We start from the raw sequence: 18,660 nt of genomic DNA, 5'->3' as shown, positions 1-18,660 counted from the left end.
TAGGACAAAATTTGCATTTATATGGCACATTTTATTACGTTAAAAAATTCCCTCGACATAGGGGTGTAAGTAGCTTATTGAAGAGATGTGTTTAAAGTAAACTGTTCAACAGTTAGGAAAAATGGCGCCAGAGGAAGAAAGTAAGAAAACCAACGATGGACAAAAGGCTGAAGATTGCAGGGCAGGGCTGAGCAGTGTGATGTGAACCAGCATGGATTGGTGATAATGTTTGCTTATTTCACAGCACTGCTTTCGCAGAGTAACCCTGAGAATTCCCAGAGTGAATTGAACAGAACACAGCAGAAAGCTCTTAAGTTTTAGTGGAATTGTATGGCAGGCTGTGTTTTGTATTATAACTCCTCGTGTCAAATCCCTGCTGTCAATCAGCAGTAGCTGGAGGGGTTTATGTTCCATGCAGGTTTCGGGTGCTTTCCAAGCCTCTGTCTTTAAATCACATCACAGCAACTGGAGAAGGTACATAGATTAATATCTTTGAAATAATGGCACACCTGCAAACCAGTCAACATAGACAATATCTCTGGAATGCACCCAACTGTCTGGTCTGGGTCTACTGGAGGTGAATCTAAAATCAAGCTGCACTGTTGAAAGTGTGATCATTTTAATGAGGCAGTAAGCTATGACTCCATTTTTCTTCCTTGCGCGGGTAAGAGATTCCACGTCTCCACCTCAAAGAGGAGCTCAGCTGGGTGTAACATATTTATCTCTTGACTAACTTTATTATAAAAGAGCGAATCCAGTCAGTATTCCATTGCCATTTGTGAGACCTTGCAGAATGTAACCTGCCTGCTGTGTTTCTCTACAATACGATGCTGACTGCACTTCCAGAAAGTATTTTGGCAGTGTAGGATTTGACTCCTACAAGGTGCTGGATGAGTATGCATTTTTCTTTCCGAGGCACTATCAGATACAAAGATGATTGATTTGTTCTTTCCTGGCTGACCTATCACTTTGCGCTATCACCCTGCGCATGGTGATCTATCTTCCCTCCCAGGCCAGCCAAGTCTGGCTGTTAAAAGTTGTGCCCTTGTTTTCAAAAGCCTCGCTTGAAAACAAAATCCTTGAAATCGCTGGCCTTGCTTCTCCTTATTCCTGTTATCACTATCTGCACTCCTCTATTTCTGCCTCCTTGTGCATTCTTGATTTAACTCATTCCCCTTTGGTAGCTATGCCTTAAGTGTTTAAGAACCTAAGCTCTGGAATATCGTGTCCCAAACGTTCCCCTCCCTATCTCTCTCTCACCCCTTTTAAGGTACTCGTTAACACCTACTCCTTTATCAAGTGTTTGACGACCAGCCCAAAGATCTGGTAATGTAATTTTGATCTGCTAATGCTCCCCAAACACCATCCCCCCCACCCCCAAAATGCCTTGGGACGGTTTACTAATTTGAAGGTGTGACCTAAATGCCACCTGTTATCTGATACTTGATGCATACACCTAGAATAATCCGCTTACCTGGCATGCTGCCAGTGAGTTTAGTGAGATTTTATTTTGCCACTTTTGATGAACAGTCATTCCAAGCATCATAGCATTAACGCACAGATGTAGCATTAACATGCAGACATGATAAAATCTGAGCCACACATAATCATCAGGACCCATTCAGACAAGACAGATGAACTACGGTTACATTCTACCTGAAAGCCTTTTTATCCTTGTTGAACCTCTGGCAGCAACTAGTGTTGTCAAGTGAGTTAGGCAGCGAGAAACAGTGGAGGGCAATTCCAGAGCAGAATCATGGCTTTGATGAAAATTGCACATTTATTGTCTGAGTAAAACTAAAGAAAAATTTTGCTGCTGAAAGTCCCATTTCTATCTACTTCAAGAAGCAGAAAGCCTAGATAACCAACAGCCTGATGCAAACTGTCAGCATATGATTCAGCACTCTGACCATGCCTTTTGCATTCCTTCCTCTCTTCGGGCTGTAGCCACTGGGCTGGAACAATTCATTGTTCATTGCCTGGCTTTGATGAGCTTAAAAATTCGTTGGAACTCCTGGAGTTTGACAGTTGTTTTAACCTAGCTGTGCTTGGCTTAGTTTTACATGAACCCTTACTCACCTCAAATAGTCTCTGAGGAACTTGTCCATTTTCTAAACATTTCCCACCATTGCCTGGGCAGCAAAGGAAAAAAAACTTTTTGGGCCTCCTGTTTCCATGACAAGAATTGCTAGTGAAACGAAAATCAGGATACCCCCTGTTAAGTTTGTTATTTAAGAAAACAAGAAAGCTTGTATCGAAAGGAAGGCAGGCTCTTAATGGAGCTAAGAACTGTTGGGTGAAATATAGATGCGTGCAACTGTCATACCCACTCAATAATGCTTCCAACCATCCCACATCCCCCTCAATATTTCAGTGACAGCAAATAATTCAAGGTGGAGTTAACTCCTGTGTCATTTTAAGGGAGTTCAAATTGCTGATAACGTCTGAAGAATTGCTGGCAGGAATTCTGAACTCAGCACATCCAGGAGTCTGGGTCGCTGAAAAATTTAAGACCATTGGTCAGCTCAGTCAGGCTTCTAAGACGAAAGATTGTGGCTTCATGTCCTGCTCATAGATCATAGATCATAGAATTCCTACAGTGTGGAAACAGGAGGTTTGGCCCAACAAGTCCACACCGACCCATCCCTGACTGTTGCTGAGGACTAACTTGAGCAGTGAAGGAGTTTTGGATGAGACGTTAAGCCAGTTCTCCCATCTGCTTTCTCAGGTGGGTGTGAAAATCCCATGGCATATTGGAAGAAGAGCAGTGATTTCTCCTGACCAATATTTATCTCTCACTCATTATCAGTAAAACTAGTCTTCTGGTTCTCATCACACCACTGATTTTGAGTCCTTGCTTTATTAAAATTGTCTCTCTGATATTTCAAGAGTAGTTCATTTGGCTGTTAACTAATTTGGGACACCCTGGCAACGAGTGCAAGCTGTGAGATGTAATTGTGTAGCAGCAGTAAATATCTGAGTGCGCATAGAGTACGTGTAAGTTTTAATTATTAAGTAATAGTTAGTAGGTGAGAGAATAACGTGTATGATAAAATGCATTGTGTATTGGGCTAGTGGTGTAGCTGGTGGAATGTGACATTTAAAGATGCATTCATTCGGCTTGACCGCTCATGTGATGGTCTTGAGCTTGCGCAGCACTGCATCTCAATCTTTGGGGGTTTTAATCTTGGCATTGAGTGCTCTGAGTGTGTATGAAGAGCCTCCTGCAGATACAGGACATCTCTCCTCGTACGTAGCTGGCATAGGTAGCACTATAAATTTGCATCTTTGTCTTTGCGATTAGCACTTCTGCATCTTCAACTTCATTCTGCTTTCCCCTTTGCTAGTCATCCAGCAACCTGCACTATTTGCCAAGGCAGGATGTGGGAATCTTCTTACCAGAAATTTTGACTGACGGCCTTGAAGATTACTTAGGTTTCAGCTTCCCTGTAAAGGTGAAGTAAACTTCCTCTTATATCTCTGGCACCACACTCTAGACAACAACAGACAGCAAGTGTGCAGCAAGGTTTTGCTTCTTCTTTGAGTTAAGAAGTTAGAGGTTCAATCTACCTTTTTCAGGTGAACATAAAAGTTCTGTGGCTCTATTCAAAGAACCGGAGAGATTTCCATCAATCAGTTTCACCAAGAAAAGGACGAAACTTTATCAAAGTGCTTTAACAAGTACTTTTGTGGGTAAAAAGACCTTGGGGACATCCTGACGTCATGAAAGTCACATGTCTCTGCCTTTTTATCTTGCCCTGTCTTTCCCTCTATCATCTCTCTCTTTCTCTTAAGAGAATTTCTACCTGATCCTTATTAATGATTTGAAAGGGGCCTCATTTGAACATCCCGTCTGAAAAGCGGTACCTGGTAGTACAGCATTCCTTATCATTGCACACTTAGATTGAGTACATGTCATGAAAGAGAACTTAAACTGAAACTGAAATTTATTCAGAATTGTTTTATTAGAATTGAGCTTCCTTTTAATTATTCAGCATTTACAATTTCAGCCAAAGAATATTAAAATGTTTTTATCCCTTCTTTTCTCACACCCTTGATTCTAGAACATAGAACATAGAACATTACAGCACAGTACAGGCCCTTCGGCCCTCGATGTTGTGCCGACCGGTCATACCGATCTCAAGCCCATCTAACCTACACTATTCCATGCACGTCCATATGCTTGTCCAATGACGACTTAAATGTACCTAAAGTTGGCGAATCTACTACCGTTGTAGGCAAAGCGTTCCATTCCCTTACTACTCTCTGAGTAAAGAAACTACCTCTGACATCTGTCCTGTATCTTTCACCCCTCAATTTAAAGCTATGCCCCCTCATGCTCGCCATGACCATCCAAGGAAAAAGGCTCTCCCTATCCACCCTATCTAACCCTCTGATTATTTTGTGTCTCAATTAAGTCACCTCTCAATCTTCTTCTCTCTAACGAAAACAGCCTCAAGTCCCTCAGCCTTTCCTCGTAAAACCTTCCCTCCATACCAGGCAACATCCTAGTAAATCTCCTTTGCACCCTTTCCAAAGCTTCCACATCCTTCTTATAATGCGGTGACCAGAACTGTACACAATACTCCAAGTGCGGCCGCACCAGAGTTTTATACAGCTGCAGCATAAATTTAATGCAGCATAATGCTATTTGGGTTTAGTTGACCTGTTGTTGGTTGCCATTTTGATTGATTTCTTGACCACTCTTTGAATGAAATGTTTGTAGGTAGTTTCAGCTGGTCTCATTGTGTGATGAAATTCATTCTAAAGATATGCTGCTGTTGTCCTAGGCTGCTATTAGACAGTGAGAGACCAAGTGGTGATATTAGCCTGAGGGTCAACACCCCTTAGATGTACTCTTCATGGTAACCTCAGCTGGTGGAGGAATTGAACCCGTGCTATTGCCATCACTCTGCACTATAAACCAGCCATCCAGCCAACTGAGCTAACCAATCCCCTTGTAGGTTGTGATGTTTGATATGATTCCGACATAATTAAAGGAGATTATGCCAGTGTAAAATCACTATGCGAAGAGAGAAACCGTAGACACTACACCAGAGAAAAGTATTTCATAACCGACTCTGTGCAGATGTAAATAAAGGACTGTGGCAGTGCATAAGGAGTTGAAGAGGTTTGCATAGTGATAAGGAGCAAGCAATCTCGGGATCAATGTATATGCAGGTACCCAGAGCCTGAGATATTCCAGACTAGTGTCTCAGTGTGAGGTGGCAGAATTGGTTTGAAACGCAAGAGAAAGGTATCACAGGTTATCCCAATCCTTTGTGCAATGAAACGCACTCGGGCATACTTTCAGCATAGGTCATTGGGTGACCATCATGACTGGGAATCCTGATTGATGTGCCGTTCTGAACTCAGTTCTGTACCAGTTTGCACTTAATTGTCAGCCTGGGTTATGTGTTATAGTCACTGGAGTGAGAATTGAAGCAACAACCTTCTAACCCAGAGATGATAGTATTACCATGAGCAGTGGTTAATAATTGGGAGTCAAATCTTAACTGATATTCCCTTCCTGACAAAAGTATATTGGAGTTAATTGCAGCACTCCCACTACATAATCGAGATTGAGTGCTGAGCTCACACCAGAGACGAAATGTAGAATTTTCAATCTACTCGAATAAATCACCCGTTCCAATGAGCCAATGGGGGATACAAAATGTAGCAATCTTTGGAAAAAGTGGCTCCATGAGTTGGTATGGCTATGAGAAATCATGTAGAAAGATAATCCGTACAGTGGCAAATGTGACTCAGTGGTAATGTCCCTACACCTGGGCCAGAAGGCCAGGATTTATCTCCTACCTGTCTATGTCGTAACATTGCTGAACAATCTGACTTCAAAATAAATAAATAGCAAGAGAAAAAGTCTTGCGGTGCAGTGGTAGTATGCATATCTCTAGTCCAGATGTTCCGGGTTCAACTCCCACTGGCTGAAGATCATATGATCACAAGATCTAGGAGAAGAAATAGGCCATTTGACCTAGCAGGTCTGCTCTGCCATTTAATCATGATTGATATGTTTCTCAACTTCATTCTTCTGCCTTCACCTTGTAACTTTACAAATCAAAATTCAAACCCTTCATTCTCAGGGACATTCTTGTTGACCCCCTTCAATATTGACATGTCCATCCTTAGATATAGGCCGTACAGCTGCTTGCAATATTCCAAATTTAGTTCTAACATCCGTTCTCTTGTACTGTAGCCCTCTAGAAATAAATGCCAATATTGCATTTGCCTTGCTATCTGCCAACTGATCCTGCACAGTAACCTTAGGACAATCCTGAATTAGGACTCATAAGTCCCTCTGTGCTTCAGATTTTCAGTGCCTCACCCCATTTAAAGAATGGTATGTGCCTCTATTCTTTTTATCAAAGTGCATGGCCTCACACTTACCCATATTGTATTGCATCTGGCACTCCTTTGCCTACTCTCCTAGACTGTTCAAGTCCTTCTGCAGCACTCTCACTTCCCTAACACTAATTGTCCCTCCACCTATCTATGTGTTGTCTGCAAACTTAGTGACAATACCCTCAGTCCAGATCTTTAGTGTATAATATGAATAGCCGTGGTCCTAACTCTGACCCCTGTGAGACTCCACCGGTCACTGGCTGCTATCCTGAAAAGGACGTATTATCCTCACTCTCTGCCTCCTGCCAATCAGCTAATCCTTTAACCATGCCTGTACCTTGCCCCTAACACCATGGCTATTATTTTACTTTCAGCCTCTTGTGCAGCCTCTTGTCAGAGACCTTCTGTAAAATCCAAATAAATGATGTCCACTGGCTCTCCTTTGTCTAACTTTCTCATTATCTCCTCAAAGAACACTAACAGTTTTTTCTGGTATGGTCTCCCCTTGATGAAGCCATGCTAACTCAGCCCTATTTCACCGCGCACTTCCAAATACTCCACAATCTCAACCTTAATAGTGGACTGTAAAAGCTTAACAACAATCAAGGTTAGGCTGACTGACATATAGCTTCCTGTTTTCTCCTTCCTCCCTTTCTTAAACAGGAGTGTTACATAGCCATTTTAAAGCCTTCTAGGAGCTTCCCTGACTCCAGTGATTCCTGAAAGATCATAACTAAAGCCTCCACAGTTACCTGGGCTGTCTTCTTCTGGGGTGTAGTCCATCCACACCAGGTGATTTCTCCACCTTCAGACTTTTTAGCTTCTCCTGCACCTTCTCCTTAGTGATTGTTACTGCATTCACCTCTGCCCCTTAACTCTCTTGAAGATCTGTTATGCTTCTGGTGCCTTCCACTGTGAAGATTGATGCAAAGTGACCATTTAGTTCCTCTGCCATTTCTTTGTTCCCCGTTACTATTTCTCAAGCCTTATTTTCCAGCAGTCCAATGTCCAGTCTTGTCTCTGTGATAATGGGAACTGCAGATGCTGGAGAATCCAAGATAATGAAATGTGAGGCTGGATGAACACAGCAGGCCCAGCAGCATCTCAGGAGCACAAAAGCTGACGTTTCGGGCCTAGACCCTTCATCAGAGCTCTTGTGCTCCTGAGATGCTGCTGGGCCTGCTGTGTTCATCCAGCCTCACATTTCATTATCTTCCACTCTTGTCTCTGTTACTTTTTATATCTAAAAAAAACTCCTGCAATCTTCTTTTATATTATTAGCTAGCTTACCTTTTATCCTCTCGCCCTTATTACTTTTTTAGCTGACTTCTGGTTTTTGAAGGATTCCCAATTTTCTAGCTTCCCATTAATCTCTACCACATTTTGTGCTTTCTCTTTTGCATTTATGCTGTTATGTTATTGGACATAGAACAATACAACGCAGAACAGACCCTTCGGCCCTTGATGTTGCGCCGACATGTGAACTAATCTAAGCCCATCCCCCTACACTATCCCATCATCATCCATATGCTTATCCAAGGACTGTTTAAATGCCCCTAATGTGGCTGAGTTAACTACATTGGCGGGCAGGGCGTTCCATGCCCTTACCACTCTCTGAGTAATGTTATGAACTTCCCTTCTCAACCATGGTTGCCTTGTCCTCCCCGAGTATGTTTCTTCTTTTTAGGGAAGAATTTTTGCTGTGCCTCACAAACTGCCCAGAAACCCCTGCCATTTGCTGCTCTACTGTCTTCCTTACTGGGCTCCCTTTCCAATCAACTTTGGCCAGTTCCTCCCTCATCTCTTTGTAGTTACCTTTACTCAATTGTAGTATAGTTACATCTGATTCCAGCTTCTCCCTCTCAAACTGCGGGGTGAATTCCATCATAGTGTGGCCACTGCTCCCTTGGGATTTCTTCACCTTAAACTTTCTAATCAAATCAGCCTCATTTCACATCATCAAATCCAGAATGGCCTGTTCTCTAGTGGTCTCTACCACAGGCTGCTCCAGAAAGAACAATTTGTAGCCTTTCCATTAATTCCTTTTCTTGGGATCCACTATCAACCCAATCTTCTGAGTCCACCTTCATACTTAAGTCCCCGGGAGATCTGATGTAATATTCTTAAACAGGTCGAAGTTTTCTAAAAAAAAGTTTGATCATAAAATTGTAAATGACCATATTAAGTTAACCAATGTGAATTATTTCTGATTTATTGTTTCTTACTTCTTGGCTAATCAAAGTGAGTTAAGAAATGTTGACCATTAACCCCACTCAGTGCTGAGCTAGCGGAGACAGCAGGAGAAATAATTAGTGATAATGGGAACTGCAGATGCTGGAGAAGCCAAGATAACAGAGGAAATAATTAGGATTTGTTTTGCACTGCAAATAGACAAGTAACTCTGGGTGCTCTGTAAATCTAAGATGCTGAAGGACATCAAACCAAAACCGGAGACATTGGCACTCAATATAGTAGGTGTCAAGGAGCATCCAGAAGGAAGAGAAGTTTTGGGAAGGAACTCTGGAGTTTAGAACTAGACAGTGAAAACAAAAAGCTGTGAAAAGGTAACCCATTGTCTTGCTCCTTGAGGGGAATTGCATGGCTCTGCTAATATTGCCTTTGTTTTCTTTGCAGGCCAAGTATGCAGGGCACATCTTCCATCATGAAGGCTGGCCTCTCTGTGTCCATGAGAAAATAGTGGTGCAGTTAGCATCATTGCACAGGGTTCGTCTGAAGTCTGGAGATTTTTACATACAGATTATACCACAAGGGAACCAATCTGCAAAATTAGTGCTAAAATGTCTTCCTGGAAATGGACACTCCTTAGAAGAAGTTCCTGTCCCCGAGTGTGCCTATGCAAACATCTTCACCATGGAATTTCTAGAAAGTGTAAATCATGAGAGGAACTGCCCCCTGCGCACTTGTCTTCTAACAAGTGGCACTGCTGTTCTGAGAGTACATTGGAGGAATATAATTAATCCTGCATTTGTTACCAAGCCAAAAACCATACTGACCCAATCTTACCACAGTTTAGTTCACCATGACCAGTTGATAGATACCAGCGAAATGATGCCTCAAAAAACAGAAAACAGCAAGTCCCCAGACCATTACCTGACTGGCGATGCAATGCTGTCTTCGGAGAAATCAGCAATTTTGGAAGATAAAATTACCTGTGGGACTCATTCATCAGGGAGCATCCAGTCTTTCAAAAGCGGCGTCACACAGGATCCTTCCAAACGATTTAATCAAGGAAATTGTTTGTTGTTTCCACAAAACCCTGATGATACTGAAGTATCTCCTTTACCCGATTTAGTTCGACCTTTATCCGCAGATACTCCAACAGCTAATGGCGAAGTTCTGGTGGTTCCTGTGACTGAGAGCAGGATGAGTACAAAAGTTTTAACCTTTGCCACAGACCTAAGCAGTCCTTGCCAACGGCAGAGGCAACACCGGGATTCAGTGTATCTCGAAACAAGGCGCCTTTTCAGGAAGTCATACATGGAGGCTTTGCAGAACCCAATGCAACTGGGCTTCAGTTCTGAGGAGTCTATTGTTGAGGAAGCCATGGAACATAAAACTGAAGTGATCAGTAATGGAAAGCTGAGGTTACATACGAACAGAGCTGGTGAGAAACAGAACCGTAAGCATGACCTACGGGCTAAAGGAAGGAATGAGGAAACCAGAACCAGCCAGCAAAGTCAAGACCAAAATGTGCCTGTGACACTTGCAGAGCATTGTTCTGCCTCTGACAGTAAAACCTGCCGCAGGAGATCCAAGTCCTTGGATTTGACCTCCAAGAGTTTGCAGAGCAAAGCACTAAGGACGAGATTCTCTTCTGGGGATTGCTCAAAAAATCCCAAAAAAGTAATAAATGGAAACTCAGGGGAGCTAGGGAGACAGGAGTCTGATGGGTGTTTGGCCAACACCAAAAGTGGGTCCACTTCTCCAGGTAAACACTGAATTTCAAATCAACTGTCTGATTTTGACAATTTACATCACCGTCAAATCTTAAAAGTTGTTAAAGGCAATACATCACTCAATGTCTGTGGAATCTCTTGGTAGCAGCAAGTTAATTAAAGCAGGGAATTTCAGAGATGATTTGTGGATTGAATTTTGAATGATTAAGTTCCGATGTATTGGGGGCTTCTTCCTTCATAACTACAATAATTGTACAAATTTTTCTTTTATATAACTCCATTGTTTCTTGATTGAATGAAAGCTCTTCTATACTGTTGTTCATATTGCAGAATTAACTGACTTTCAGTGTCAGGGTTACGTTTGGGGAGGGGCCGGGGGGAGGCGGTGATAGAGGGGTGGGCATTGTGACAACAGGCAGATGCAAAATTGGTCTCATTGGGCTAGATTCCCAGTTACATCACAATCCCGATGTCAACCTCATTTCAGTTCTGAAACTCTGATCTGGTTGTGGTAGAATGAGAGATGTGATCTTCCTGGAAAAGTTTCCAAGTTAGCTGTCTTAGGGAGCTGAGTCCACGTCAGGATGGTATGTGGACCAGAGAAATGTCTGATGGAGGCCTGAGTTATGGGATTAGTTGAGACAAGTGGGACAGTAAGACAGCTATCAAGATACAAATGTAGCGATGAGGTCCCCAATAGGTAGAACTGTTGATTTTGACAGGGTGTCCCTTCGCGGGACTCACATTGACCGTGGCATTTTTACTCGGGACAATCCCTATATTGGAGGATATAACTCTAGTGGATCTCAGACTATTAGTAGCAGACTGTTGCTAGAGGCAAGCTGCCTCTGCACATATTGGTAGTGCCTATCCTATTGCAGGAAGATCCTATCTCCATTGGGGAAAGGCTCCCAAGCGATGTACTGCCTTGATGGAGCTGACTGCTAACTTCTTTGTCTACCCACCCCTGGGTAGATCCGTGGAGGCAGAAATACATCCATAAGTTGATGTAGCAAACCCCTTTTATCCAGTCTGCGCCCTTCCCCGAACATCTCACAAGTCCAATTATGTATCTCTGCATTAGACCGGGAATACACAACATTTCTGTGATGGGAGTATGGGACCAGGGTTCCTGGTCAAGATTGTTGGTATGATTCCCACACAATTAGTAATGTAGCAAGCCAGGTACAAATGATTTTCTTGATAAGTTCAAGAAGGTAACTCACCACCTCAGGAGCAATGAGGGACAAGCAATAAGTGCTGACCAGCCAGCAACTGCCACATCCCATAAGTGGATAAAAACAAAAGGCTTATTTACAGAATGTAGCAATACATATGTCAATGTTTAAATAATGCCCGACAACTGTCTATCCTAATATAATTAAGATACAATTATATATGACAATGAAGCAATCTTTGTTAGATGACACAGGAGTTTGATAATCCTTCCCTGGGTCAAATAACAAAACCAATTAACCGAATGTTTGGTGCCTTGTTTTGTCCAGAGTTGCAGAACTGCAGCAGAGACAGAGACCCCTTTGCAACATAGTTGTGTGGTTCGAGTAAGTCAGGGAGGGGAAGGGGTGATGGTGTTGGTGTGGAGGGAATGGGTGTGAGCATCAGGTTGGAGATAGTGGGAGCAACTGGTTTGATTGTTGTGGTGGGGGAAATGAGTGGCCATTCCATTATCATGGACACAAGTTCCCAATTGGATAGCTGTTTCGAAAGGGTACAGCTCCAAATTCCAGCACCTTCAGGACAAGGTTGTGGTGAATTTAGAATTTTCCGGGATTTAGGTCACTAAAATCAGCTAGCATGTAATAGGCCAAATGCGTCACGTAAAGACACAGTGGTTAAAAAGGCATACAGCATGCTTGCCATCCTTACTTAATCCTTTGAATATGGGAGTTGGGAAGTTGTACAGGGCATTGGTGAGGCCTCTTGCAGAGTATGGTGTCCAGTTCCGGTCACCCATTAATAGGAAAGTTATTGTTAAGCTAGAGCATGTTCGGAAGAGTTTTATAAGGATATTGATGGGTATAGAAGGGTTGAGTTATAATGAAAAGCTGGATAGGCTGGAACATTTTTCACTGGGAAGTTGAGAGCTGACCTTACAGAGATTTATAAAATCGTGAGGGATATAGGTAGTGTTAATGGTAGGAGTGGATTCCCCTTGGATGGGGGACTTCAAGACTAGGGGGCATTTTTTTAAAGTGAGAAGGGAGAGATTTATATAAGACTTGAGGGGGAAAATTTTTACAACGAGAGTAGTTCATGTGTGGAATGAACTTTCTGAGGAAGTGGTGGATATGGTCGCAGTTACAACATTTAAAAGACATTTGGACCGAAGGTCTGCTGTATGACTGTGTGAAGAATAATACTTTGTAATGAATACATAAATCTTGAGAAAAGTTCTTAGACTTATCAAGTTTTTCTCCTGTCATATTTGTCCAAGTAAACAGCATAAGAAATTACTTTAAACACCAGAGAATCTGAATCATATGAGTACAACACCAACTCCAAAAACACTGCATGAGCGGAGGGAGACGCTTTGGACTGGGTTTGCTCATGTAAGGTCGAAGGTCATTTAGGTTGACTTGGAACGTGGGAACCATCTTGAGAAAACAGCAACACTGTCCAATCTCACAACATAGTAATGTCTACATAGGCCAGGTACCTGAGAGTTCTGAATACTTTCCCACATGTATCTAAAGAACAGTCACCCATTTCAAATGAGGAAGGGAATAGAATGTTAAGGTTACCAAGAAAAACAGAACAATGTGCCATCACACAGTCATCCAAATTGTGCTGACATATATTATCTGTTGCATCTCTTGAATAAGCCTAGCATTAGAGATTTCACCTGTCAGAATCACTTTCATCTGCTGTCATTCTGATGCAGGAAAGTCCTTAAATTGCTACAAAAACCTGCAGATGTGCATTTGATGAGTGCAAAAGGTTCCTGACCTTTTATCCTTATAACCTGAGAAAACGATCTTATTATAAGGAACAATGGTTGGTCTATGATGACCTTTGACACTGTCCAACTGACTCAGCCCAGTGTTTTTGATGTAATTATCACAAAGGTCAAAGTAACATTGAGCAATGATTTCTTTGTTATGCTTAACAAGAATGATTGACATTTGTATGAATCTATGTTGCATTCTTAGAGAATTATTTGGCTTTTACAGCATAAAAACTGGACATTTGGATCAATTGATTATGCCAGTTTTAAAGCTCCAGATGGGTGTTCTTTCTCCACACTTGTTTAGGACTACCTGCAAATTCTAATATTCCATTCTCTCTCAGGCTGTTGTCTGGATTCCCCTTAAACATGAATCTGCTAGTCACCTCAACCACACCTTGTGTAAGCGACCCCACATTTTCACCACTGTATGAGTAAAAGAGGGTTCACCTGAATTCCTTAATCAATTGATGATTGGTGATCTTAGATTGGCCCCTACTCGCCGACTTCTGGTAATGTCTCCCCACACCTACCCTCACAGACCCTTGTATAATTTTAGAAGTCTTCAAGGTGACATCTTTTTTGGAGAATAGAAGTACAAGCTTGTTCAGCCTTGTAGTCTTTCTGTTTTGGTTCCATCCTTGGCCTCTGCCTTCCCCAATGCTTCAGCATCCCTTTTGTAAGAGGGACCAGCACTGTTCACCATAAGCTCAAGAAACAAAGAACAGTCTCACACATGACTTACCAATTTTTATAGTCTGTGCTGTGACTGATGAAGTCAAGTGTGTTAAATGCCTTCTTGACCACTTTGTCTGCATGTGTTGCCACTTTCAGGGAACTGTGGACATGTAAACCTAGATCCCTCTGTATGTTGATGCTACTGAGGGTTGTGGATATTTCCCTCCTGCATTAGATCTCCCAAAATGCATTTGTCTGGATTAAACTCCATGTGTTATTTCTCTGGCAAGTGTTGTGTCATGGTGGCATTCAAACCATTCCCCAATACATTGGCTGAGGTTCTGCATTCACGGTCTAATGATGATACAACTAGGCCATCTCCTCTGCAAGTGTTACAAGCTAGTGAGTATTCAGTGCCAGTGGGCATGCCGGGTCGTGGTGTTGGGGGTTGAAGTGGGTGATAGAGAGTGAGGGAAGATATTGCAGGCTGTAGTGAGGGAAGTAGAACATGAGCCTTTGGTGGGAGGTGAATTCAGTAGCAAAGAGTGATTGTGCAGTATCAGAGAGAAGATGGCAGCAATTCCACTATGGAGAAGGTCATCGATCTTTCTGCTACAGAGCTGTGCATTACTTCAGATGGCTGAGACTTTATTAATAAGTGGCAACCTCATTGAGGCTTCCATTTTCTGGAGTCATGGCCTCTACGACTGTTCTTGGGGAGGAGGAACTCTTGGATCTGCACAACCCTAACCAGCAAGAGCTCTAGGTCTCTAGCCATAAATCAAGGCACCAATTTTTCACTCTCTGCTGTTTGCAGGGAAAATATCAGGAACGGTGAAGTGTAGCTGTATGCCGACAATGGTTGTCCAAATGCGTGAAAGGTTTTTAAAGATGGTTTGGGTGCAAAGCATGCTGGTGAATTCTGGGGTATCAGCTGAGTGGCAAGTTGTTCTTGGAGCGTTAAGTGGTAATGTGAGACAGGAATCAGACTTGAGGGACTCCATAGGAGCTAGTGAGGTAGTTGATGAGGTGAGTTTGGTAAGGTAGAGTAAGAAAGCCTTTGGAACAAGCCACCCCAGACAGTTAACATTTGATGAACAAGAGGGACATACGATACTCTCTTGCTTACATTTGGCCCTCAATCAACCATATCCAGAAGCAAGTAACCTGACCATTTGCCTCATTGATCTGTTGTAGTTATATTTTCCAACACAGCTGCAATGATTAGATTTCAAATTTTCTGTAGTGAAGCAAGTTTCATTTTCCTTACATTAATGGACTTGAGCTTGCCCCAGCCAATCTAGTCCTGCTCCTGCAGAACCCACATGTAATATTCAAGAGATATTGTGTTCCCAAATTCATTTGGATTCAAACCCATTGTGGCACCCCACTGCTGCATAGGGTGAGATTGGCTAATCAAGTACAACCTGATAATTAACCTTCCTAAGGTTTTGTCATTACTTCCAACAAAATTTCGAATCAGTGGCAAGCATGGAATCGTATGTGGTAGCAGAGAGAAGATGGTGGCACTTGACCTTGCAGAGCACAGAAGATCATGGACTTCCTTACCACTGTGCTGGCCAACCCACTTCACCCAGGACATAGCTCTGACTCGGGCTGCAATTTGTGGCCAGATGGACTTGGTTTGGGAGCATGGCCTTCAGCAGCGGCCAGATGGGACAAGGACTACCCTCCTCTCCACCATCACCCAGGCCGACAAGACCTCCAAGTCCCCTGTTTGTGAAATGGGGAATAAGCTTTCCTTCCCTGTTGGCCACGTCCTGAATGTAGATTCTTGGGTACAACAGTGTGAGGGGGGTACTTCCTGCCTTGTAGTGCCTGAAGTATGGGCCAAATGCTGGCAAATGGGACTAGATTTATTTGGGATATCTGGTCGGAATGGACAAGTTGGACAGAAGGGCCTGTTTCCTTGCTGTCAAGCTCTATGCCTCCGTGACTCCAAATGATGTGCAGCTGGGCTTTAACTGTGGCCACAGCAGCATGGAAGCAGGAACGTCCCAGATGTTCCACCTTTCTGGCTGCATCATTCTCTGGGAGAAGAATGTGGTTGTGTAGTCCTTGAGCTGAAGAGCAGATGGTTGAGTGAGGGAAGATGCTCTGACCCAGGTGGACTGGGTGTCATGGCTGTCACCCGACAAAACACTTTTTAACTAAAGCTGGAAGATTCTGCCCAAAGTTTCATTTTAATGTTTATATCCATAAACATCAAAGTTATTTTGGCTCGATGTCTACCTGTGAATGGATCCACTTTAAAAACCCAGCATTGAATTGGCAGGGGAATGCAGTTTCTTAATTCAGATCAGATTTCAATTAGCTGGAATTTGTTCACTTCCAGTCATCAGTCTAAACAAAACTTTACCTGATTGTCACCATTTGGTATGTTGAAAAGTATGCAATTCTATCCTTCCCAGCTTCAGTGCATCCAGGAGCACTTTTATGACTTTGCACATTAATATTGACTACAGGTGCAGCACCAACAACAACTTGCATTTTTATAGCACCTTTACATGATTGGTCGAGATTTTTCACTAAGCTATATTCTGGGATCGGTGATCGAAGGCTTGGTCAAAATGCAAGGCTTTAGGGAATTCCTTAAAGAAGGAACAAGTAGAGAACTTAAAAGAAGCAAGTCCAGAATTGAGGGCCCAAGCAATCAAAGCTATGGTCACCAATGCTGGAGCAATTCAAGGCAAGAATTACATTTTAGGACCAGAGCAAATTCCGTAGGTCATGAAGGATTGACACCGCGGAGAAATTTAAAAACAAGAGTGAGAATTTCAAAACGGAGATTTTGTTGGACGGGGAGCTAATTTAGTCAAGCACGGGAGTGATGAGTGACCAGGGCTTTGTGCAGGCAGCAGAGCTTTAGATGAGCTCTAGACCAGAATAGATGCTACTAGAATGATGAAGAATCAGAAACATTACTGATCCTAATCACATCTGGGCTTTGCACTTTTGAAACAAAACGCCACAGATTTCTACAGCAAAGACCGACCAATTATCTCCTTTTGCTGTGCGTGACGTTTATTTGGAACTGCGTTTCCATTTCACATGAATCTTACAAAGCAGCAACATGTTTTTTTTTTCAATCTCTCATCGCCTTCTCAGATATGTTGTGTTGCCAAGTGTCACGAGCGTGGGCAGAGAAAGCAAAGATCCCATGTAGAGAAATGAGAGCCTTCACATTGTGGGCACTTTGCCCAGTGGCTTATCTGCATTCACATTTTAGGATTTCAGTTTCACACTAAATACCAAGAAAAAAATTGCTCTGCAAATTTCTGATGCTTTATTTTGGTCGAGTTGTAAGTTGTTTATTGGTGGAGCCTCCTGAATATTGTGATGTTGTTTTAATGAGACTGATTTGCTTTTAACAGGTTCCTTCCAGAGCTGTGCGGTTGAGATGCAGAGGAGGAGCAGCTGCCAAGCAGTTTTCAACAATACGTGGGAAGACACAGAGATTCCTCCTCCAGCACCTTGCCCTCAAGCCTCACTGCAGGCCCAGGGTTCCACCCAAGCCTGCAACAGCCTCCCAACAAAGGCCGCAGAGGTCAACGTCAACTTACTGCAATCGGGAGTCGCCCAGTTACCAGGTTGGTGTGCTCTGCAGCAGAAAATGGCTTCAGGCAAAAAAAAAGCACAAACAGCGTGGAAGGGCGGTGGGTGGACTGGGACAAACAAGATGAACAGTAAACACTCCGGCGGTTTTCGCTAAATTATCAGTCAATTAGATTCTCGGCCAAAGCACCAGCAGGAAACCTTGGATGGTATCATAATGAGCATTCAGGATTAATAAAACGAACCACCGTGTAACTCAGAAATATGCTGTAAACTCCCTAGATGGCTACGGCCAAATATCAGTAAGGGGCTGATATTTGTAATTATCAGGACAGTCTCTAACTTAATCCCTGGCCTAGAAGAAGAGTTGACATCCTGAATGGATAATGAGACATTTAAAATTATAAAGCTGAATCGTAACTCCTCCAAAAAGGGCATGTTCAATGCAGCCATGTCAGAGGTTAAAGTGCAAAGAACCTGGAGAAGGAACTGATCCTGCCTTGGCCCCATCCAGCTTTGGTTAAACTGAGGGTGAAATGAGGATAGTGCAATGCCCACATGAGGGAATTGATTTGGCCATTTCGATGTCAATGTCAATGAAGCTTCCAGGTGGTGTATGGCCAGTTTTCGGTACACTGCAGTTTAATCCCACAGGGCACCTTTCCCAACTTAACAACAGTCCTCCACCTACACAGAGCGCCACACCTCCATATTAACATCTATTCTGTACCGCACAGCCAGAGGCCATTTGGCTGATCCTGTTTTTGCTGGCTGTTTGAAAGAGCAACTCAGTCGTTCTCATTCACTTCTGTCTACCCTTAGGCTCACACCCTTGTCCTTTACAAGTATTCAGCCAATTGATTTTCAAATGATATTATTGGCTGTGCTTCCATTGCACTATTAGGCATTCCAAACCCTAACCAAGATGCACAAATGTAGCAAAACTGCTGTCTTCATCCACCTAATGTGCATGTGTGGACCCTGGATGAAGGATTCTGTTTACCAGTGACGCATAGAAGAAACATTGAAGGTAGGTGCAGGAGGATGTCATTCGGCCCTTTGATTCGGCTCCGTCCACACTTGAGTTGCCCGATATTGGCCCAGGTGTACAGATGGACCTCTCTGGTGAGGTACTGGAGGAATGCTGTCACTTGTAGTGCG

General features: G+C 43.0%; 1 protein-coding gene across 5 annotated transcripts in view; it reads left to right on the top strand.

The window, feature by feature from the left end:
• Positions 1-18,660, top strand: part of zgc:158766 (uncharacterized protein LOC100009641 homolog) — a 288,496-nt gene that overhangs the window by 190,049 nt on the left and 79,787 nt on the right. For all 5 annotated transcript variants that reach the window (XM_048559826.1, XM_048559809.2, XM_048559817.2 and 2 more), the window contains exons 3-4: positions 8,998-10,312; positions 17,319-17,534. In XM_048559826.1, coding sequence (XP_048415783.1) covers positions 8,998-10,312; positions 17,319-17,534 — 1,531 coding nt within the window. The remainder of the gene's footprint in view (positions 1-8,997; positions 10,313-17,318; positions 17,535-18,660) is intronic.

The sequence above is a fragment of the Stegostoma tigrinum genome, chromosome 2 (genome assembly GCF_030684315.1).
Source record: "Stegostoma tigrinum isolate sSteTig4 chromosome 2, sSteTig4.hap1, whole genome shotgun sequence".
NCBI lineage: Eukaryota > Metazoa > Chordata > Chondrichthyes > Orectolobiformes > Stegostomatidae > Stegostoma > Stegostoma tigrinum.
The sequence above is the reverse complement of the archived record's forward strand: the minus strand, read 5'-3'. Positions and strand labels throughout refer to the sequence as shown.